This window comes from Colossoma macropomum, unplaced genomic scaffold, assembly GCF_904425465.1.
Source record: "Colossoma macropomum unplaced genomic scaffold, Colossoma_macropomum, whole genome shotgun sequence".
In the NCBI taxonomy this organism is placed as follows: Eukaryota; Metazoa; Chordata; class Actinopteri; order Characiformes; family Serrasalmidae; genus Colossoma; species Colossoma macropomum.
Window position 1 is genome coordinate 12474571 of NW_023494804.1, and position 24730 is coordinate 12499300.

The 24730-nt window shown below is 39.2% G+C and overlaps 1 protein-coding gene across 2 annotated transcripts in view; it reads left to right on the forward strand.

The window, feature by feature from the left end:
- Positions 1–24258, forward strand: part of LOC118824322 (unconventional myosin-XVIIIb-like) — a 66750-nt gene extending 42492 nt beyond the window's left edge. The window contains exons 32-44 of one of the 2 annotated variants that reach the window (XM_036594382.1): positions 110–220; positions 1408–1512; positions 6469–6630; positions 8929–9042; positions 9147–9263; positions 9353–9436; positions 10143–10280; positions 11524–11709; positions 16136–16269; positions 17424–17465; positions 22686–22856; positions 23028–23954; positions 24132–24258. In XM_036594382.1, the coding sequence (XP_036450275.1) occupies positions 110–220; positions 1408–1512; positions 6469–6630; positions 8929–9042; positions 9147–9263; positions 9353–9436; positions 10143–10280; positions 11524–11709; positions 16136–16269; positions 17424–17465; positions 22686–22856; positions 23028–23940 (2277 nt within the window). In that variant the 3' untranslated portion in view covers positions 23941–23954; positions 24132–24258. The remainder of the gene's footprint in view (positions 1–109; positions 221–1407; positions 1513–6468; positions 6631–8928; positions 9043–9146; positions 9264–9352; positions 9437–10142; positions 10281–11523; positions 11710–16135; positions 16270–17423; positions 17466–22685; positions 22857–23027; positions 23955–24131) is intronic. The other variant, XM_036594383.1, reaches the window with a different exon arrangement.
- The last annotated feature ends 472 nt before the right edge of the window (positions 24259–24730 follow it).

The following is a 24730-nucleotide window of genomic DNA, read 5'->3' on the forward strand; positions in this document are numbered from 1 at the left end:
GTAAGCCGGCAGCCAAGATGAGCTGCCTGCTGGGGTTTATGAGGTTGTTCTCTGTGGCAGACTCGAACAGGATGACTCAGTGCCCCCCTCTCTCTCTTTTCCTCCCAAGATGCATCTGCGCTTTGAGATGGAGATGGAGAGAATGAAGCAGATCCATCAGAAGGAGCTGGAGGACAAGGACGAGGAGCTGGAGGATGTGCAGAAGTCTTCACAGAGACGAGTGAGCAGCAAGGAGGGAGATCAGGGGATGAGAGGGATAAAGTGCAGGGGAAGAAATTTGTGTATCAGTGTGTACATTTTTTTAGGACAAAAATGCCCTGACTGTGTACAGTGTTGTGCAAAAGTGATACCCCTTTTTATGCATTTAATTTCCAGTCAAAATTTACAAACTGTTTATTTTTTTATATTGTTTTCAAAGAACTCTGCAGGGAATTTTTTCCATGCTTCCTGCAAACACTTCCAGAGTTCAGTCTTGGTTGCAGTTTCCTCTTCTCACGATCCAAGGATTTCCAATTACAAATTTAGACTCATTTAGTCCATAAAATCTTACTCCACATCTCAGCTGTCCAGTTTTGCTGTTCTACACTCTTAAAAAGGGTTCTTTAGTAATGGCAATGCTTCTATACAGAATTATGATCACTCACAGAACCATTTGCATGCTTAAAGGGTTCTTTGCACCATGAAATAGTTCTTCAGATGGATGGAAATTGTGTTGTTAATAGTTCTATATAGAACCTTTTTTTTTTTTAAAGTTTGTATATAGCACCAAAAAGGGTTCTTCTATTTTTACAAGCTTGACATCAATTAAGACAAATGAAATGTCAAAAACAATTCCATAATAACTTTTTCCAGCCATTATACACACAAATGCAAATACACATTTTGAATTTTAATGAACTTTTCAATAATGCACACTTAAGTGCCATTTTAAATACACAATTGAATTACCATTTTTGAATTTACATTTGAATTTGAAAAAGTCCAGAATATGCTGCCATACTCCATGTTTCATTGCTTAGAGGACAATACCACATCCTTTTGGTTACTGAAGTTACAGGTCAAAGTTAGTGCTAGGCTTAGAATATTTATACTACATATGTATAGCTATACAGTCATATGTGAAAGTTTAGGCCCCCTTTAATTAAATTAAATGTTTTGTTGATTTTCTAAGTGAAAATATGTACACATTGTCTACAAAGAACACACATCTGCACATTCAGTGCAAACTTACACTTACTTATTTGCTGAATTAAACATACTGGGGAACAAAATAAAACATAAATGCTCATATTTCAGCTGCCCGTATGTAATATATGTATCTAAGAATATTAATATTGTCACAATATATTGGGTGATATGACTCTGTGTCCTGACAAGGTATTAAAATAAGTTCATGTTTTTGTTCAGCTCAGACAGTTGGAAATGCAGCTGGAACAAGAGTATGAGGAAAAGCAGATGGTGGTGCATGAGAAGCATGACTTGGAAGGACTGATCGCCACACTGTGTGAACAGGTAATGCAAGATACACACCGAACAAATTTATGTGCACTGTGCAAATGTGCAAAAGTCTCTGGGCCGCCTTCCCACCTCTTTAAAATGAATTAATTATGTCAGCTATATGTGAAAATTCAGTCTCAGCCTATTTATTTTGCAAGTGTTCAATTTAGTTATGAAACTAATTACTTAGAAATGTAAAACTGTACACCAAAGCAACCTTTTTAGTCCAGGACCCTTAAAGGGCTCCCCATTCCCTGCCACCTAGAGTCCCTGGATAGTCAGTTCAACCATTCCCTCTTCTCCTACATGGTACACACACATACACAGGTTGTGTGAGCCATAGTTATTAAGAACGAAGCAGAGGTCATTTATGTTCAACCAATGTGTAATCGAACACAGAGTTATGGCCACTGTGGTGCTTTTCACTGTGTGTTAACCTGTCATTGCTCTGCCCGTTCCCATAACAGAGCTGTATAGATTGCAGCTGACCAGACTCTTTCCTCTGGCTTGATTCTGCACCACTCACAATGCAATGTCCTCCCTATTCTTTATTACTTTGTTATTTTCCTCCAGCATCCAACAGTCCATTACTCCCCTGCCATTTTATTGGCCTGCATTTTATCATTACCAGCCAGTCCAGCGTATTCTGGAAACATTATCTAGGGACTTGCTCTCTCTCGTCTATGATTGAAATAAAGTGTACTGGCCCCAGTGAGCAGAATAATGAAAGTTGGCACAGTGGAAGAATGCCCGTAAGGCTTAAAATATTTAACTACAAATTCATACTGGTTGTCACTACATATTTAAAGTTTCCTCTCTTTTTGCTCAATAAAAAGTAAAAAAATGGTACATTTATTCCTGCACTGGCACTCTGAATCATACTAGCTTATAATAGGAGCAGCGCCCAACCATGCACAACAGGATTCAGTGACCTTCATGTGTTTTCAAAGGCTGTGGATAATGGAAAGTGACATCGCTGTGTATCGTTGGCCTTCCTTTGGCCAGCCCAGTTGAAGGTGAAGTGTCTCTGTATGACAGAGAGGGCACAGCTATAGATTTGTATCTCAGGAGCAAATGTTCTCTGCAAGATGACTGGACAGACAGTTTTTTCGATGAGGCATGTAATACAAAGCAAAACCAATCCAGAACCGAAAACCAGTTCCTCACATATCAATCCATTCCCGAAGCTGTGACATCTCACTGCGCACTGAGGATTCATGCTGTTTAGCACAGACAGGGTGATGTTTATGTTACCTCATGTCCTTGTATCAATTACTATTAGCTGCTGCCCAAGGCAGCATCTTCAGAGGCCCCAGAGAGGATCATTTTTCTGTACTGCTTAGATGAGGCTTCAAAGATAGAATGAAGCGACATTAAGACTCTTTGATACTATACCAGAGTGATAAGTAGACCATAAAAGCTGAGCCTAGGCTTGGATGATTTGATGATATTATCATCACAGTGTAGCGGTGGCCGATATACTGATTCATCTGGTACACCGGTTAAATTTTTTTGTGTGTGTTTTGTCATAACAGCTGCCATGCCCTAAATAAATGCAGATAACGCAGCATACAACCATACTCACATTAGCATATAGCTGAGTGGCTGATTCAGGGAAGTTTCAGTCACATTTCAAAAGAAAATGAAAACACATCAGACTCTCGATCACCTTCCACTGACAAGTGTGGTGGATCTGAAGGATGAAGTAGTCCACTTTGTTTTCGAGGCAGCAGATGTAAAAGAATGGCCAGTATTTTGGGATTAGTCTTAGCCTAATGTGAACACCAGAGCAATTGCCACTCTTCTGCCGCCTGAGAAGCTGTCTAACCCTACGTTCACATCATAGATACATATATGTAGATGCTGCATTGTTTGTTGTTCTGAAGTTGATAACAGCCATAAGGAGTGTCTGAGTGTAGCAGATCAACTACAATTAACATGTCTACAATCTAGATTAAAAAAAAAAAAACCTTAACATTCCTAACATTCCTAAACATTAATGTTAAATTATTTGTCAGAAAATCTTTTATTTACACAAATATATACAAGATGTGAAGTGTATGGACTAAGTCTTTAGAAATTAGCACAAAATCCCAAGGAGATTTCTTTATGTTGAAAGTTTACTTCCACATATGTTCTGGAATGCTAAAATTAAATATAAAAAATACTAGGTAGCTAGGTTACAAGGATTTCAGACATTTTGTCTGTTGCTTTTATTTCTGTTTCATAAGTAGGAGAGGGTGTGTTGGTTAGATAACTGTTGGAGCAGCAGCAGGAAATTTATTCAGTCTGCATCTGGTGTTAATGGCGATTGAGTTTAGCACAAGCTCAGTCAGAAACAGTCATACATCAGCAATCCCATTAATGTGTGAATTACATCAAAGCTTCATGCACATGCAAATATATGACATGGAACACCCTAAAGCACTAATCTAACTGCTAATCTAATGTGAATAGTGCATATGGAATAAGGTATGGATGGAGTTACAACCCTGGAAACGTTCTAAGAATATTACACACATGTTCTATTAATGTTTTCAGCAGGAAGTTTTTTTTGTTCCAAGACTGTACTTCCAGGCACGTTCTCTAAAAGCATCATCATGTAACATAATATGTGACCCTGACAACATCCTCAGAACATCTTCCCAATATTGCAGTTAAAATGTTGTCTTAGCTGCTATGTAACCTTATAAGAACATTATTTAAAATGCTAAACATCCTTAAAACGTTCTTTGAACATGAGACTAAAAGTTTTCTTCAAACATTATTAAAAGGATTGATCATAATACCAAAAACAAATAAATAAAAAATAGGTCCCTATAGTACAAAAATTACACTGAATGAGTAAATTGTAAATTAATTTGCTACTTGCTATGTTTCAATAAAGTTGGTGCTCTATTGTTGGCTGAAGCATGAAATATATTAAATTAACATGACTACCCGTGAGTCATAGGTATAAAACAGCAAAAGTAGTAGGGGTGCGGGAAAAAATCGATTCTTAGATGCGTCGCGATGCGGACGTGAACGATTCTGAATCGATTTACAAACGTCAAAAATCGATTTTCTAAATATTTATTTTATAACGTAATGTTGACGGAACGCAAAAGGCAGGACTTGGAAGTGCGGAAGTGCAGCGCCCGGACGGTCTGTGGCGGCACATAACAAAAACACAACTGAATGAGCGAGAAATCCGACCGGCGCCCTCTGCATTAAAGCCAGGTTAGGTCAGGAATCACAACCCAAATGACAAGAGCCATTTTGTCCTTTCAACAAAAATCAAACCACCTTGGGAGCCACAGCATCTAATGTCCTAGTATAGACTAAACAATATAAACGAGAGCGCAGATTTACTTCGCTCTGCCTTAAGCTTTAGCTCAGCTATAGCCGCTTTCCTACCATCTCCGCCAGAAAACTTTCTCCTCAGAAGTAGATCAGTTAAATGTCTCTCAACATTCGACTGTTTTACGAGGCTGAAGTCGCTTCTTATTCTCCAGCTTCTTGTTCAAATTTACCCGTTCCACCTTAAATTCTAACTGAGGCGCCGAATGTGAATGCGGCACCATTTAAGGTGGGATGGGAGAATTCGAAAGAGAAGCTGACTTCAGCTTCGCCACTTTTTAGTGTGTGACAGTCTCTCGTTGCAGATTTAACGTACCAGGAAACCAACTGCGCTGCTTATAAATGCGAATAACGCCTTTTGTTTTATTAAAAAAGATATTGGAAGTAAATTCATTATGGATCATTACAAATACTTTGGTTTAAAAGTACCAAGTCACTTTAAATAACAATAACACTGAGTTACTTAGTCACTTTAAAATGTATATTGTCTCTATATTCTGTGTATATTTTGTGTATATTTAATATATTTCAGTTGGTTTTTCTTGTATTTTTATTTTTACTTATTTACTTTCTGTAGAGTGGTTACCTGTGCCTCACCACAAGCATTTCAATGCATAAATGTCCTGACATGTTGTTCAAGTGACAAATAAACTTGAAACTTGAACTTGAAACTTGAGCTCACACAGTGAGAAAATATAAATGCTATATAGAAAAAAAAGATGCATCGATAATCGTTTTATAATCGCATTGCAGCCCTCTGAATCGTAATCGAATCGTATCGTGAGGTGCCTAGAGATTCCCACCCCTAATAAGTAGTAATATAAAGGGTCCAGTAAAGACATTATCGGGGTCATTACAGGTCCCAATGCTACTGCCCACCTGTGCTGCCAATTGTCAAACCACTGGGTATAAGCAACCATTATTTAAGCTGTATAATTCCAAGTACAAACCTGAGAGTTTGAGATGGAAGGAAACTGTTTATTGGCACTGTGTGGCCATATTATAAAATGCAGATATAATTAGTCCTATAGACTACTGAGTTTTCCTTTTAATGAGTGGATCTTTTTTCTAATTTTAGTAATAATAACACCTACTAGGGCCTGACCAGTATTAAAATTTTGTGATCAATACCATTTTTAAAGGACTAAAATAATATCTGCCAATAACATTCAAATTTATGTTTAAGATTGTAATTTTATACCTCGGTATTTTAGTTAGTTTTAGTTAAGTTAGTTATTTATGACTGGTATGATTATTTAGATTGATATGATTGTCAGTTGTCAATTGTCAACTGTGAACTGTGGACACCATCTATGAACATGACTGTCTGGTCTCATTGTCTCAATATAATCATGATCATGAGTTTGAGTGTCGGCAACGGCGTGATTAAAAAAAAAAAGACGCAAATTATCTGATCAATATTGGTGATGTTTTTCTCAGATACTGATAAAACCAGGGGTTGGTTGATATTATTGGCCAACTGATATATCAGTCAGGCTCTGTTGTCTACCAGAGTATTTATAAAGCAGTATCTGAAAAATTAACAGACCTATCATCCCTACCCTAGCTCGGACTTTAGTGATTTGTCTGTACTATCTATCCCTCTCTTTCTCTCTGTCACTCCTGTCTCAGGTGGGCCACAGAGACTTTGACGTGGAGAAGCGACTCCGGCGGGACCTCAAGCGGACCCATGCTCTGCTCAGTGACGCGCAGCTGCTACTGTCCTGTATGGAGCAGCCTGGGCAGGGCCAGGCCCCGGGCACCAAAGAGCAGCTGGAGAAACTGCACTGCCAGGTAGCCTCCAGTCAGCCTCCGCACCACCACCTGCACCATTTATGGAACTAAAATTGCCCTCTGCAGTACAATTATTCAGTGCTTGTGTGTAGAGCCTCTGGTCAAAAAAAGGACTCTGCAAGTTTGGCACACTCATGGCCTTTTCACATTCATGGCCTGAGAAGATAACTGTCCAGTGGGCATATCTGTAAGCATATAACAGAATTTCTTAAGTTCCTCAAATATTTTTTCTGTCAGATGGGGCTTTAGTGCTAGAGTGGGACAAACTCTGAATTTTATTAGTTTTCACCTTGTTCTGCTTTTTGATTACACTATTGTTGCAGCCAAGAGCTATCTCTTTTGCTCAGGGTCTGGACATTTATCTCTAATATTGTCTATACTGTAGCTATCTGTAAGCTAACGTCTTCAAAAAGTGTTAAAAGAATCAAAGATATCAATGAAAATGAAAAAGGATAAAAAAGAATGAAAAGACTTCAGCCGCTGAGTTCTTGTGGAAAGAAGGAAAAGGCCTTCACCTTATTGACTATCAAATGGCAAGATGTTTCCTGGTCAACCACAATGCGAATATTGTATCAAAACATCCCTTTTTATTCCACTCTGGGGTGATAAGGTAACCTCCCCACCCCTTTTACACAATTCCATACTATTTTAGTACCCATCATTTCCAAACTTTACACCTTTTTGGTAACCTTAAAAACCAAACGCATTTGATGTCTTTTTTTTAAAAAAACCCACTCTGGTCTAAGCCGTACCAGGCTGTTCCCTCCTTACAGGGCCCTCTTATGCAACTCTCCATAGGGCCATCTTACACAACTCCCCATATACGTTCAGAAGTTTACCTCAGCTATAACTAAAACTGTCATCTGGTACAGCTCCCTTCTGTGAGTTCAGAGGTTCACCCCAGTCAGAGATTCCAATGCATACAGTCCATAGTCTGCTCCCCTATATTACCTTTTTAGGAGGGCTCCAAACTCTCTAGTCAGCCAATATGTAGTTTATTGATTGTCCACCTTAAATTGGTCAGCTTAATGCATAGAGCAGCACTACTTTTGTTACAAGGATAAACAAAGCCTTAAAGTACAACATTTCCATACATGAGTGTTTGTATATATGGTAAAATATTATTTGAGTAAAAGTACAGGGATTCTATCTAAACTTGAGTAAAACTATGAAAGTACTTGCTTGTGAATTTGCTTAAATAGGGATGTGCACACGTACTAAAATACTCAGTTAACCGTTCGAGGTGCCAGTATTCGTATACTGAAATCAGAATTTGGGTATTTATTTTGTTTCACCATGGAAAGACGGATAAAATATACAGCCTACCATTTCAAGGAGATGCCAACTTTAACAGGACTGTAAAATGTGACTGTGTTGTGAGTAATGTATACTATACTTTACTACTGTGAAACACACGGATGTGCTGTTAACGTGATGGAAAAGGCAGAGTTAGTGCTGCCAGCTCTGAAGTGGCTTTTTTGCTACTAGTCTAGCTAACTGTTGTAGCTAATGTTAGCTAGGTCCAGAAACAGTGAAAATATATTTCTCTGACAAATTAACATGCTCACACATCATCCACTGAGGAGAAAAGAGCTCATGTAGAAGACAACGAGTGGTCATCAGCATTCAACGCCGTACCTGTTAGATTTGTGCCATATTATTTTGATGAACACATTCTGTTAAGGAGACCTGTGTTGATGCAGACCTGAAAAACTGAATTCATTGCTTGTCTGCAGTCACAGGTCTACCTGGGTTCATTCGGAAAAAGTGGTGCTTCTCACTGAGTAACCACACATTGTTGTCACCTTTGTGTTCTTAATATACTGCAAGGCAGATCAGAATTGCAGCATGTAGCACTCTATAATCGCAATGCTAAGATTTTGTCTATATAGTGCAGCCCTACACTCTCAGAAAAAATGATACTAAACTGTCACTTAGGTGGTGTGTTTTTAGTACCTTTGATTAGGGAACATAAGTTTGCCATGTTCCTTTGCAATTAGATTTTTTAAGTTGCTTTATCTCTATACACCCTGTCTTAAGTTTTTTTTTTTTTCATTTATTTTCTGTTTTAAAACAATAGACTGTGAAAAGGTACAAATACATACCTTTCCTCTGGGAAAAAAAACTGTTTAACATCTATTTTCACAGTTGGATGTTAATTCCATTGTTGTATGTTATTGCCAAGTACAACAAGAGGCTACAACCGTGCTCTTTCATGTTAGCTGAATACTGGTTGTCACTGTTGCTTTTGCTACCATTATTGCTGTGGAGCTATTGTTGATTCTGTGTGTGTACTAGCTGGAGGACAGTGAGGTGCGGCGTCTGGAGGCTGAAAGTATTCAAAAGAATCTTGCCATGGAGCTGGATAATGCTCAGATGGAGCTGGAGAGCATCTGCAAACACAAGAGCCTGGTAGGAAGATGTCAACATACCACTAATGTCCAGGGGTTGTAACGGCACAGAGGCAAAAAGCATAGTACGTTGTCCTTCACTTACAGCCTTCTCTCGTCTCTCAGGTGGATGAACAGTTGTCTCAGCTGCAGTACGAGAAGACTGATCTGCTGAAAAGGCTGGAGGAAGACCAGGAGGACCTCAATGAACTCATGAAGAAACACAAAGCCCTGATTGCTCAGGTGAATACATGGTGCTCATACAGTGTGTTTTTGACCTGGGGGTATATCTGAAAGCTTTCTTAGCCGCTAATGTAGGTTTGTATTTGCAGTCTTCCAGTGACATCACTCAGATTCGGGAGCTGCAGGCAGAGTTGGAAGAACTGAAGAAGGAAAGACAAAGTCTTCAGGAGCAGGTGAGGGTACATAGGGAGGTCAGTTTCAAAATACAAATATGTTCATGCACAGTTGGGATGGGTAGTGTGATTGTATAGTATTGTTATTGTGGTAGATTTTGTAATATGCTTTTCTGTGTCTGTTGTGTATTATTAGATTTAGATCAATCAGAGACAGCCTGTAAACAATAAAAACCAGCATATAGTAACAAGTAGCAAGCTGATCAAATGTCTGCACATGTCAATATCTTAGATTTTGTTAGTTTATTTTTGCTAATTGTTGGATTTTTTTCTTTCTGTTGCCTCTTTAAAAGTAATTTTTGCAAATGTTGAATAAAAAAAAACAGTTATAATACTTTATCACAGTTGTTTTAATGTGGCACTGCTTTTTTATTTGGAGCGTTTTGTCCATTCCAGCTAATTTACAAACTTTAAAAAACCTCAATATTGTGATACATATTGTGTATCATGAAAATGTCTTCAAATGTCTTGATGTTATATTTTTGCCTTATTGCACACCCTTAATGCAGTTTATTGTAAAATAGAAAGATGAACATGAGACTCAAGTGAACTGACATATTGAACACTTACCCACTTACAATTCCAGCAGTGCATCATAAGTAAACATCATTAGACATGCTCCAGTATATCCAGAAAACTAATGTATGCTTGGAAATCCAAATGTTATCTCCTTATTTCTCCCTCTGTTCGGCTGTCCTCCCCTCAGCTACAGACAAGTGTAGCACGTGTGCAGTTCCTGGAGTCCTCCACTGTGGCACGCAGCATCGTAAGCAAGCAGGAGGCACGTGTCTGTGACCTGGAGAACAAGCTTGAATTCCAAAGAGGGCAGGTCAAGAGGTTTGAGGTCAGTGTGGACACAAAGAAATCACCAACTGCCCTTCTTACATTTCACTGGATATATTTAGGCCATGCATCTACCATATAGGTATACTTTTGTAGGTTTACACTTACGGGCTGTTGCCCATTCATTGCTGCACAATTTATAAGTCAGCTTTTAGCTCATCTATCAGTGGAACAGGGACCATCACAGAACTGTGGAGCATTCTTCATAACCTGTAGGTTTTTATCAACTCAGTGTCACTGCTGGCTTGAGAATAGTCCTCCAACCAAAAACATCCAGCCAGCAGTAGTCAGAAATTGACCAATAATGAAGGGCTAACGGATAACTAACACAGACTGTTAATGGAAAAATATGAACTATAGTCAAAAAAACTATACACCTACAACTTTACCAGTGAGGTGGTTTTGACTAAAAAGTGTTTAAAAAGTGTACACGGTATGTAAAAAAACCCTGCAATGCTTGTGTGCCTCACTTGTACCAAAGCAACACATACAAGCATACCACTACCAGGTCATTGTTACATGGTGCTGTGCTAAAATTGATCCACCACCCAAATTGTGTCTGGTCAGTGGTGGCTTCTTTTATTGATGGATGTGGTGGAGGGGTTTGGCTGATAAATTGTGCTTACCTGAGCTTAAGCCCATGGTCCCACAACTTCAAGGGGACCCTTACAAGCACAAAAAAAGAAAGGCGTACCTGGGCTGAAGAGGGCACCAACAGGCACTAAAAACTATCAATCAGTCAAGTGTGAATATTTTGACTTGTTTTTAAGCATGTCATTGTTGTCTAGTGCAGTGGTTATCAACCTTTTTAAATGGCAACCCCAATGAATGTAGGTTGGACTGGACCTCCTCTATCTCAACTCTCTACAAATCAACGTTTACTAACGCAGCCACACTAGTTTATATAATGTATTAGTTAGAGTAATTCCTCAAAAAAGAAATGCAAAAAGTGGAAAGTTGAGTCTTTTTAATTGAGGTTGAGGTATGGGGATCTTTGAGGTTCAGTATAGTCTAGATCAGTGCTTCCCCACCTGGTTAGCCTGCATTCAAGCCTGCAGTTTTATGTTTTTCTTTTGCTTTCCTCAGCTTTAAAGGTTTAATCGTTTGTGCTGAGTTAAATCAGATTTGTACGATGGAGCTACTCCACGACTGAGGTTTGGTAACAGTAGTCTGCACTTACATCATGTTCACAGCAGATTCTTTTGTTGCTGATGCACTTACTTTGTGTGTTTGTGTGTGTGTAGGTGTTAGTGCTACGTCTGAGGGATAGTGTGGTAAGGCTAGGTGAGGAGCTGGAGCAGTCAGCTCAGGCTGAGGCCAGAGAGAGAGAGAACTCCCAATACTACCAGCAGAGACTGGCAGACATGAAGCTGGAGATGGAGGATCTGAGCCTCCGAGAGCAGGAGAGCAGCCGCCGCCGTATAGAGCTGGTAATTCAAACACACATAAGCACATAAACACACAATGGGAATGTCACAATAACACAGTTGTCATGATAACAGACTTCGATATCGATACAAAGCATTAAAAATTTTGATACAAAACAATACTATGTCAAATAAATTAAGAAGTGGTTATCATCTGAACATTCAGTGTTTAGTAGATTGAATAAAAAAAAATTAAAACATTTGCAGCTTAATTCACGTCTCTGATTTTCTAATTTTATCAAGAGAAATTCATCAAATGTAAAATAAATAAAATACATAAATAAATTAAAACTCGGCCTCATGTTCTGAAGGGAGGATTGACAGCAATTAGGGGATATACAATAGAGACGGACATTCATCATAGTGCATTAAAGCAAATACAAAACCGGTTTTAATTGTATTAATTGTTTATGGAACATAAAATGGCTTAAGTTACTGATTAAAAGTCTTCACCTGTGTGTTTTAGATATGCTAACATGTCCATCTTTGCCCATCCAAGTCAAATTAACATGCGCAATTTGATACATCTACAGGCAGAGTATGTCAGTTCGTTAAATAAAAAATTGTAAGCATTGAAAAGTAGAGGATTGAATTCACCATTTGTAAAATTCAGAGAAAGTCTCGCCTGACTTATTATTACAACGTCCATCAAACTTTTAGTTCAGGCCTCCTGGTATCATCTGTAAATTTGTGCTAAAGATCAGTATCACAAAAGAAATTAGTAGCACACAGAGAATATTTGAAATATTTTCAGTTTATTCAAACGTATATAGACAAACATGTTTGAGCACTGATATAATATGCATGTAGGGCAATTTAAAGCAAACAGATGTCAAACCAGGGAAGTCATTTAGCCATTCAACTTAAAAAAGTAGGTTTTCATGTCTCATAAATAGGAGATTTTAGCAACAGAGGCTTCCACTTCAGATGAGGTAATGGTATTGTTAACACTGGAGCAGTCAATGTTAGATGCTGAAGTCATCTTTTGTCATCTTTCACATGAAATCCTTCACAAACTGTAAACTTCAAACAATACAAATTTTTATATTCTTAATCCCAAATATGAGTTCTGTACTTTTAAAAAATATTTTTAGCAAATACAGTAAACCAGATAAAGTTTAGCTTATGTTACAGCCAGCATATGTATCCCTGTTAATTTAATAGTTTTGTCACTGAGCTGTGAGTGCGGACTTTCATATAGTTTAATCTAAAACTTCTGCATCTTCAGAAATGAAATAAAAACAGAACTACTGTCCAGATGATCAGGATTGCGTGTGTCAGGCATTATACATTCCTCAGCGAGACACTTCCACCATTTCTTGGTCTAATAATTCTTACTAATTTACTGCCACCACTGTTCTCATTGTGGGTTTATTTTAAGGAGTTTTTCCTTTGCCTGATGGAGGAAGGAATGCTAAGAGGCGATAGTGATTGATTAAAAAGCATGTCAGTCATAATTTTGCAAACGGTCAATTGTTTACTACTTTGTAGTTACTGAAAAATACTAACTCTCCCCCACACACCCCCACACCTGCACAAACTCACTAGGCATTCTGTATCACTGCTCAGATGCTCTGTTACACTAGAGTGATTTACTATAGAAGACCAGGACAGCAATAGTTAGCAAAAGGCATTAAATGTTAAAGTGAAAATAGCTGCCTCCTGGAAATGGAAGCTAGCAGAGAATGAATCCAAAATAGAATTGGTTCTCTTTTTCAGAGAAGGAAGAGTATGATGTAATATGTAAACAAGTTTTAACACGTCAATCCTCATTCCTAACAGGTCATATATAGAAACCAAGCTGCAAAAATACATACAATATACATTACTATTACGTTATACATTACTATTCCTTCTGAAGATCAAGACTCTGTAGACAGACTAACCAGCTGTGTGTCAGATATTTCTCAGTGGATGTCACAAAATATTCTACAGTTAAATCATGAAAAAACTGAATTACTGATTGTTGGTACAGAAACTCAGAGAAAAATGATTTTTGAGAAACTTCTTAGTTCTTAGTTCTTTAGCTTCATCTACCAAACCTGAAGTACGAAACCTGGGTGTGATCTTAGACTCTGAGCTCTGTTTTACCCCACATGTAAACACAGTCACTAAAGTAGCTTTTTATCATTTAAGAAATATCGCTAAAGTTCGGCCTTTTCTATCTCAGAGCGACGCAGAGAAACTTGTTCATGCATTTACAAGCAGACTTGACTACTGTAATGCTCTTCTTGCTGGACTTCCTAAGAAAACTACACATCCCACAACTTGTACAAAATGCAGCAGCGCGCATCCTAACAAAAACAAAAAAGAGAGATCACATCACTCCCGTTTTGAAAGAACTGCACTGGCTGAAAGCTCAAAACAACCTAGCACCTGCTTACATCACAGAGTGTCTGTCTGTTTATGTTCCGGCACACAATCTAAGATCTGCAGATAGTGGCCTTCTATAGATACCCTCTGTAAAATACAGAAAACATGGAGAGGCCTCTTTCAGTTATTATGCTTCTAAACTGTGGAACTCAATTCCACCTTTTATTAGACAGTCAAGCTCAGTGCTCACTTTTAAGAAGCACCTAAAAACGTATCTCTTTAAATTAGCATTTAACTAAAACTGAATGTCTTGTGGTTTTTATCTTGTAATTTAATCTTCTTCATTTTCTTCTGATTCTAATTAAGTACTAATGATATTTTCTATAACTATGTTTTATCACCTGTCTCTAAAGCACTTTGAGCTGCCACCGGCATGAAAAGTGCTATATAAATAAAATTATTATTATTATTATTATTATTATTAAAAACAGCCTGCTTTGAATTGTTTTTGTGATGTCATGAAAATCAACACATTTACATAAATACACCTCATCATTCAATCAGCAACAGTTTGGCCCTGCCCATTCATTCTGAGTGTTTCAGCCCTGACTGTTTCTTTAATGAGGCAAAGTAAAGGGCAGCCTATCAGGACAAAGGTCATTTACATATATCAGTCTTAAAGGTACAGTGACCAAAACAGCCAGTTTAATTCTAAAGGATAAAGAGAGGTTGGAAATTGGTAATATAAAAAAAAATTACAACTGTTTTTGGGACATAAACCCATACAGATGTCATAAGTGGACCTCTAGGAATAAGATATAATACAAGAAAATGTAGGGTATGGGCATTTTAAAGATTAAACAGATATATTAAAGAAAAGTAAAAAGTGGCACATTTACTTCTGGAAATATGTGTTTGAATGATAGTACCTTCTGTTATTATAACATCTTGAATAAATATTATTGGTTTATATATATACGGGGACAACATGCGACTCTGGTCGCCCCGCCAGGAATTGAACCCAGGCCCTTCTTGCTGTGAGGCAACAGCGCTACATTCACTTACTGATGCGTTCAAATATTCGCTTCACTTTGAACTGGGAGGCACAAGTGCCCTTAAGACAAATGTGTGCATATCCTCATGTCACTTGGTACGTTTTACCTTTTCTAGCGTGCTTGAGAGTGGGGCATATTATTGCAGGGAAGAAAATATTGAAAGCCTTGAGAACAACTGTAAATATTCATAATTTAACATGAAGAAGAAGGCGCTCAGACACCTGCCTGTGTGTAATATAATTTGACCTCCGTGCCGAGGGTGAAAGGAGATTCAATATTATGAATATTAGCTACACCAGTATTGATGCTTACTGCATGCATAAACAGTGGGAAGCATTTCTTCCAAGTGCTAACATACTGAGAGTGTTTATATACACACATGTGCACAAGTACACACACACACACATTCTCAAGCACTCCAGGTTATTGGTCGTGAAAGGGAGGGGACACTGGAGATGCGGTTGTCATGGAGATGAGAGGAGAGGAATGGGATTTGTTGTATCAATAACCTCGAGGAGACAATAGGAATTAATCATAGGCAGACAGTGGTTGGCCAATACAGGAGAGCCAGGCCTGGAGATTGCACAAAGAAAATGGCAAGATGAATTATTAAATCAAGCGTTGCCTTCTCTCTTCCGCTGTAATTATGGTGATCAAGAAAAGCCATAAGCAAGGCTTATTTACTAAACTAATAAACAAGTTGTTTATGTGTTGAACAGAAATACAACAATATTTTTGAAACTGTAGATTAGAAAATTTAGGTAGGTTTCGATAATGAAAAAATTAAATTGTCATGATTAAATATAAATCTATTGAAATACGAAAAAAAAAGAACTAAAACTAAAATATATATTTCAGACTGTTGTGTGGTCTGCTGAATTGATTTTATTTTAAACAGTGCTGCATTCAATTGCCATTTATTTTTCTTGCCCTAATTTTTTTATTTCTTTATTTTTTGTTTTCTTTATGTGTTTTTATGCTTCTTCCCTGGCTCACTTCACATTCACGTTCAGGATGTCACTTGCTGTCTGGGATTTTGATCTGGTCTTATCCTTATCCAGGAAATGCAAGTGGAGGAGCTTAGTGCAGTGCGGCAGACTCTACAAGCTGATCTGGAAACATCAATCCGACGTATCGCTGATCTACAGGCTGCCTTGGAGGAGGTGGAGTCGAGCGATGAAAGTGACACTGAAAGGTATGCCCTTTCTTGAGGAGTTGCTGCAGACAATTGATTGAAAAAGTGAAACAGAGGCAAGGTTCTTTATTAAAAGGAAGTGTTAATTAATTAAAAAGAATATGTTAGTAGGATTCTTTTTTCTCTTCTCAGCCCCACAGGCAGCCATTAGCTGGAAAAATACAGGCTCATGTTAGACTGTTCCTTTGCCTGTGGTGTGAAGTTTTTACTTGGTTGAAACTGCCATGTTCAGTTGCTCCAGTTCTACTTCACTTGTGAAGACATTTTCCATTCTCCAAAAATATCAAGACACAGTTTGTCACAGTGGTTTTGTAACAGCAAATCCTTTATCCTTCTTATGGCATGCATGAGAATTTGTGCAGGCTAAAGAAGTAGCAGTACTCTTGAAGAAGGGCCCCCACATATGAAAATACTAGGGCTGTCATCTTGTGCAGTTAATCACAAATAATATGCTCAAATTTGACCCTAAACAAAGATTTTAACCCATTTAAAAAGCAGTTCACTCTGTTATACCTATATGAAACAACAAGCTTTATCAGAATGGATTTATTACTTTCAGTAATTTAGTTACATTATTTTTGGTGCTAATGTTACCGGAATTACTGATATTGACACATCAGTGGTGGGTTTTGCTTACATAAGACTCAGCATCCTTCAGTGGTAAACAGCAATTTACCACAAAAGTGGGAAATAACTATCAATGAAAGTTGCTATTTGGTTAAAAGCTGTTTTTGGATGAGTCAAACTAGGAAAATGCGTTAACTAAAAGAAAATAATTCATTGGGTCAGCAGATTATTAATCTGAAGTTTGATGTCACTAAAAATACATTTAATTAATTAAAAAAAGAAATTGTGATTTGCTTGTTTACTACCTACTGCTTAACCAAGTTGGTGCCGATATTAAAGGTTTAATAAAGACACTATATTGGACTCCTTATATTGTTACTTGTGGACTACGGGCTCCAGTGCAATTGCCCTGCCTGCACTGCTAGGTTCATGTATCACATTCTTTTGATTCCTTCTTTTGGTCAGTAGAAAGCCATAGAAAATTAAATCTCATTTCGCTATGTTTCTCCTCTTGTCTGATTCTCACAGTCTCCCCCCACTTCAGTCCCCTAGTCTTACTCACTGTTGCTATTATTTTTGTTATACAGTGTACAGACTGCTGTGGAGTCCTTCTCTAGAAAGAGAGATGTGTAAGCACTTTTGCCCTTGCCCTTCCTGCTGCCCTTTTGTCAACCTGTTCTGCCTTGTGTTGTGCCCCCCCCCAGCCCCATCCCTCCCCCATGTTCTGTGTATGGGTATGATGCCATAAACGTGGGCTCGGAGATACAGACGCTTGGGTTGCGTAACATGGATTAATTTCATCTGAAAGTCTGCGTTGCTTGGCTGAAACTATGCTATATCCGACAGAACATAGAGTGTCTCCACGGATATGAGTGTGCAGTGTTCCTCACTTACAGAACTCTGTTAAAGAAGACTTAATGAGGAGAACCTCTTTTTCTGTCACTTGACATAATGACAGTACATTTTTTAAGTCTCTTTGGGTAACACTCTCTTTAAAAATCTTAGCGTAATTACCTTGGCCTCAGTTTTCCCAAAGCACTGGAGTGTTAACATGAACAAATTAGCGGACTTTTTTTCTCAAGATGTGCAGAAAATGATTGTGAAATGATACACTGAATTCTCATCTTGTGCAACTCGAGTGCTATCTGAAGAGCAATAACTGAAAACAAAAGTAATGAGTGTGAGCAGTAACAACAGCATTAAAGAGAAGCTGATTATAGTGTGCATGATACAGTTGGCAAACTGTGAATCCTTGGGAATTATCTGGATTTCTCTATGGATGGCTCCTAGAATGTGAGCTGATCTGCATCAAATCATAGTAATGACTAAAATAGTCATTTTAATAAACACACAACCTTTTGCAGTGCCTCCTTAACTGGCACTAACCTCAACCAAATACTTTCATTTGCTGTCTTGCACAGTAGTAGGAGGTATTTTGACCCTTTCCTCTATTTAATGCAGTTCATGCATTAAATAGAGGAAATAGAGACATTTCGGGATGTCTTGCTTGATTGGTTTACTTCACCGCACCCCACCATTTCAATGAGACTGAGATCACGGCTCTGACTTGCCATTTTAAAATATGGAAAATGTACAGCCGATATTTGTTAAAATCATCGTCAACTACACTGTCTCCCACAGCACCACGCACACAAGCAAAATCTACTCAGGTAGGTAACTCTGTACGTAAAGCTCTAAGTGATAGCTTTAATCTCTTTTAAAAAACACTACCAGCATTAAAACTAAAGCTGAAGTTAGCTTCTTATTCGACAGCTTTTTGTTCAAATTTTCCTGTTCTACATTAAATGGTGCAACAGCTACATTTTGGCGCCTAAGGCTCCGTACATAAAACTCTAGGTAGGCTGTTTTGATCACTTAAATCTCCTTTAAAAAAAACATTACCAACTAAAAAGCTGAACTTGGCTTATTCTCCAACTTCTTGTTCAAATTTTCCTGTTCTACCTTAAAAGGTGCAGCAGTAACATTTTGGTGCTTGAGGCGCCAGCAGGGAGAGCTGTTGAATGGTAGGTTAAAGTTAATATTTACACTTTGCTCTTATAAATTGAATGATATAAAGGATTCAGCAACATATATCCCACTTAATAACAGTATACTCTTGACAAACTGTTTTCGAACTGAAGGCTGAAAACGTCTATGCTAGTAATGTTAGCTGAGGTAACTTACCTTTAGCATTCGTCTGTTTACCTAAAAGCCTTTCTCTGAGTAAATTTCAAGCCACATGTGATCTACTGAGGCTTTGTTGATATTACTTTGATGTAGCAATGGCAAATTGCGGCGTGGCGTGGTGTGACACACTGAGGACTGAACATTGCTTGATGGAGCACTGGCGCAGGCGTGCACACCCCCACTAAAAAAAATTTTTTCAAATTTTTGGATACTGCACAAGGCAGTGCATCCAGTGGCCTTTACAGAAAGCAGTTCTGCATGCCCACTAGGGGTGGGAATCTCTAGGCACCTCACGATTCGATTTGATTACGATTCAGAGGGCTGCGATGCGATTATAAAACGATTATCGATGCATCTTGATGCATCTTTTTTTTCTATACAGCATTTCTATTTACTCACTGTGTGAGTTCAAGTTTCAAGTTTATTTGTCATTTGCAGAACATGTCAGGACATTTATGCATTGAAATGCTTGTGGTGAGGCACAGATAACCACTCTACAGAAAGTAAATAAGTAAAAATAAAAATACAAGAAAAACTAATTGATATATATTAAATATACACAAAATATACACAGAATATAGAGACAATATACATTTTAAAGTGACTAAGTAACTCAGTGTTATTGTTATTTAAAGTGACTTGGTACTTTTAAACCAAAGTATTTGTAATGATCCATAATGAATTTACTTCCAATATCTCTTATTAATAAATCAAATGGAAGTGATGTGGCAAGTGAACTAGAAGGCTCTCATTCAGTGCTCTTGTTTAGAGCACATGAGACGCTGCTGCTACTCATCTGCGATAAAATGCGCAGTTACGGTGAAATAAGATCCAGTGGTAATGGATGTCCACGCAGCACGTTACAGCTATTCTACCCGTTTTCTTTAGTGCTTTTATAACTTGGCTTCTGGTCTCATTGTAGAGACGGGGGGGATCGCTGTGTCAGTAAAGTATCTTCGAGACATACATTGCGCGAAAACCCTGTTTCGCAACAACTGAGATCCGGAGTGCAGCCCGCAGGTCACATAGCAACGACGCGTTATTCGCATTTATAAGCACTGCAGTTGGTTTCCTTGTACGTTAAATCTGCAACGAGAGACTGTCACACACTAAACAGTGGCGAAGCTGAAGTCAGCTTCTTTTTTTAATTCTCCCGTTCCACCTTAAATGGTGTCGCATGTACTGTCGGCGCCTCAGTCAGAATTTAAGGTGGAACGGGTAAATTCGAACAAGAAGCTGGAGAATAAGAAGCGACTTCAGCCTCGTAAAACAGTCGAACGCATTTTACAATAAGCTGCTCTAGTTTTGAATAAAAGTTTCCTGATGGAAAGGGGAGGAAAGCGGCTAAAGCTTAAAGTAGAGCAAAGTAAATCTGTTGTTTTCGTTTAGCCTATACCAAGACATTATCACATACTGACACATACTGGACATTAAATGTTGTGGCTCCCAAGGTGGTTTGATTTTTGTTGAAAGGCAAAATGTCTCTTCTGATCATTTGTGTTGTGACTCCTGACCTAACCTGGCTTTAATGCAGAGGGAGCCGGTCGGATTTCTCGCTCATCCCATTGTGTTTTTGTTATGTGCCGCCAGAGACTCTCCGGGCACTGCACTTACCCACTTCCAAGTTCCGCCTTTTGCGTTCCGTCAACATTACGTTATAAATTAAATATTTAGAAAATCGATTTTTGACATTTGTTAATCGATTCAGAATCGTTCACGTCCGCATCGCGATGCATCTAAGAATCGATTTTTTTCTCGCACCCCTAATGCCCACAATGTAAAGATATGTACTTGTAAAGTAGCGTGTAAGTTGCATGTAAAATATCAGATATCAGCTTCAGCCCAGAATTCCCATGTTGGTGCATCCCTAGATATAACTATTTTTTATCAGAATTGTTTAGCTTTCAAGCAGTCTGGTCTCTGAAGCAGCAAGGCAGTCCCACACCATTATACTCCCTCCACCATGCTTCATATTTGGGAAGAGGTTTTAATGTACTTTTTCCTTCCAAACACGATAATCTATACAGTTAGCATAAAAAGTTTAAGTATTATGTCACCTGTCATCAAAATAGTGCTGTGGAATGAGGAAGTCTTCAGCAAATTTGAGATATTACCTTTTTTTTGGAAAAAATTGCTTTTCTCCACAGTGACATTCTATGCTTTCAACTCTCACTCAGTGTTTTTCTCATGGTAGGCCTTATGAATACAGACTACAAACAACTGCAAGACAGAGTTCTTTGTTGTGTGTGTGTGATTCTATAGAAAGCTCTTGCATTGTGAGCATCCACTCACAGGAAGAGCAGCTAATGGTGCCGAATCTTTTCAATTTCCAATTATTAATCCCAACTCCTGGTTCTTTTATTTTTCCATCAGTGACCTTGATTGTTTAAACTATTTGGTCAGTAATGAAATGCTGGGTGCCGTTTGTTGATTAAGGCTTTCCTTTGTATTATTATGACTGAGATGAAGATCAGGACATATTTTAGAAGCCTGTCATGCAGAAAATTATTTTGTCCAGACAGTTCCAAAGGATTCACAAACCTTTTCCTCAACTATGTGGACTAATCATAAGTAATCTAACTGCCATAATACAATAATAATCTGCATTGCTTTTGGAAAACTTGGCCCTGCTTGGATAAATGAATAAAGCTCATGGGTGCAGTTTCATGCACATGATAAAGCCATGTTTGTATAATTGCATTATTTGAATGCTAAGTACGATAAAATGTATATTTGAGTGCTGTTTATTCATCCTCTTGTTTCTCATCCAGTAGTGCTCCCAGTGAATGGAAACAATCAAATAGACACAAGCTAAAGAGGCCACACACTGCCACAGACCCACACTCCTTCTCCACATATGCCTTGTTAAATACAAGAAGCTTTTCTCTGTATGCGAGTTCTTTTCAAAGTTCACCAGCTGTGATATGCTTTTTCTCCTGAATAATGCATGCGCATTAGCCAGGACCCCTGGTGCCGTTCTTCTTCTCTCTCTCTCCATTTCTCTTCTCCGTCATCTGTTGGTAGTGAAAGCTCTGAGAAGGAGACCCACCTTCATGCAAGACAGCTGCACTTCACCTAAGGCCTTACAAGCTATGTTGATGTAGAAAGCCCAATTACCGGAGTGGAACAGCCGAGCACAGCATTTCCATATCACAGAAACTGAGCAATGTTCTAATATTCCTGTCCACTTAAATGTGAACAGCCACAATTTGGTATCGGGCATGTGGATTTAACAGGCCTTGGCGCTGTGTTGCATGTGTCAGTCAGACACCTCTGAGCCTGTAAACAGGTCCTGGAACAGCAGATCATGCAGGGAGAGTTCTGATAATGACAGCACTCCAGAGATAGGGAGTCTGGGCTAATGAGCTTGTGGTTGACTGAGCAAGCATGCCCAGCTGAGTATCAATGAGGATATCAGAGGCAACATCAGCAGCCATGCATGGTACCCATGCCAGGGTTTTGCCATGTGTCTCTCTGCATGAGTGGGATTACAGTTTGGCCATGTGCATGCTGATATGCATGTGGCTCATATCGTTCATATTGATACTTGCATATGATTTAACAGCTGTTGGGCACCACTTTATACATTGCCATATCCAAAGTGAGACATGTCAGTAGGATCAAGGTACTGCTGTTTGAATGACACTGTATTTGTATGACAGAGACAGTGTGTCCAGTGTTGGGTCCAGCATCGGCACTGAGGATATGGGTGAGGGCATTCGAAACTGGCTAGGTGTGCCACGTGGGGTTCGTGGAGGCAGAGACTCTCCGTATGGTGGCAGCAGTACCAGATGCCAGTCAGTCACTGACACAATGAGCACCTACAGTTTCAGGTACTTTACTGCAAAGCAACCTCTAATTATAATCACCTCACATAGTCTGGACAAACACCAAAGAGGTCTGAAATCTGTTACTATGGAAATATGCTGATTTATTTCATTTTCATTATTAATGAATAATCAAAATAGACTTTGATTTATCCACCTCCATTTGTACCTTTTCAGGTCTTGTTCTCAGGACTTGGAAGAGGATGCAGGGATGCAGACCTCTGGGGGTCTTGGCAGGGCATCATCCTCCGCAGCCCTGTCTGAGCTTCTGGAGGGCTTACGGAAAAAGCGGGCTGGGGCTGGGTGGGACCGAGGTTCAGAAATAGGCGAAGGTAGCACAGTGTCACTTCCTATTTACCAGACGACAGGGGCCTCCACTCTTCGGCGCAGAGCTTCTGCCCTTTCACTAGAGCCTGACGAGGGCCTAGAGGAACCAATTCGGCCAGGAATTCTGAAACCCCCCAGTCCTCTCCTACCTCGCGCCTCCAGTCTACAATCTCTGCCTGAATCTGTGCCAACCACCTCCACAGCCACATCCACCATAGGAAAGATGAGCCGTTTCAGCTCCTGCGACTCTATCACCTCCACGGGTTCCCGACGTCATCTCTCTAAACTCTCAATCCCTGAGGAAGGGGAAGAGGAACCCTGCATAAAAACCTTGTCCACCTTAGGTTCCTATCAGCCAATCCGACGCAGACTGCTTGGGGGTCTGGTAGCAGAAGGTGGGGAGGCCCAGCTCGGGACTGAGCCTATTGTGTTTCAAAGTCGCCGACTTCTTGGTAATCCAGACTCAGACAAAGATATGGGGGACACTAACTCAGACGTTGTCCCAGCCATCCGCAGAGCACAGTCTACCAGCAGTCTAGCAGGGAGCAGCTCCAGGGGAGGCCAGCGGCGTGCCCTCAGTGTGCACTTTGGGGAGCTACCCCCCTCCAGAGCATCACGCAGGGACTCTGACTCAGACTCATCTGGCTCCGGAGGTTCTCAGCAGAGGCGTGGTCCCCAGGGAGAAAGGTTGGAGGCTGAAGGCAGCGAGGGAGATGTTAATTCAGTGATGAAAAAATACTTGAGGAAAGCCGAGGTTGACTGAACATGTAGACTTAGGTGAGGCCCCTACCACCAATGGATACATCTTAGCAAGTGTCTCAGAAGCTATGTGAAAACTTATCCTGTAAAAATGTTCAAATGAAAACTAGTCTCAAGGAGAGTACTCCAAATTTTAATCTATCTTCTATACTCAGAAATTGGACATGATTTTGCTGTATTCTTTCTTTTATACAGGAAATCATGGACAAAAGCGCACAGAGCATGGTCCCTACCAAGAACACACTGCAGAAAGTGGGAGCACATGCTGCAGTCATTTTGAACACTGTTTGTACACATGAATAAACGTTTGAGTGGGAAGTTGCTTCTTGAGTGTTTCATGTTGTCAAGACACCAGCAATAGACATAGATGGCAGGGCAGTTTGTCCAACAAGACAAAATACATTTTGACAAGTCAAAGGTCTGTTTTTCTATTATTGGGTGTTGAGGCAGTTCAATGGAAACAGACATCGAAAAAGACCTGTCTTCTAGAGTCATTGGTCTTTGATGCTGACCTTTCCAAAGGGCAGAGCAGAGCACATGAGAACAGATTACAACAATTTTGTTCCTCTTTATACTTAAACAGAACATTTGTCTTAAACAAGACACACAGTAGTTATAGCAAGTGGACAGTCAAACCTGTATTAGGCCCATCATTTTGGACATCTTTTTAGAAAATATAGGATTACCAAATTTGGCATGGGAATTTTGCATTTATTTACACAAACTAGAATGCACAAACTTTAAAGTATTCTTGATTAAATTTAAGCTTGTGCATCTAAACCAAAATACCCAGC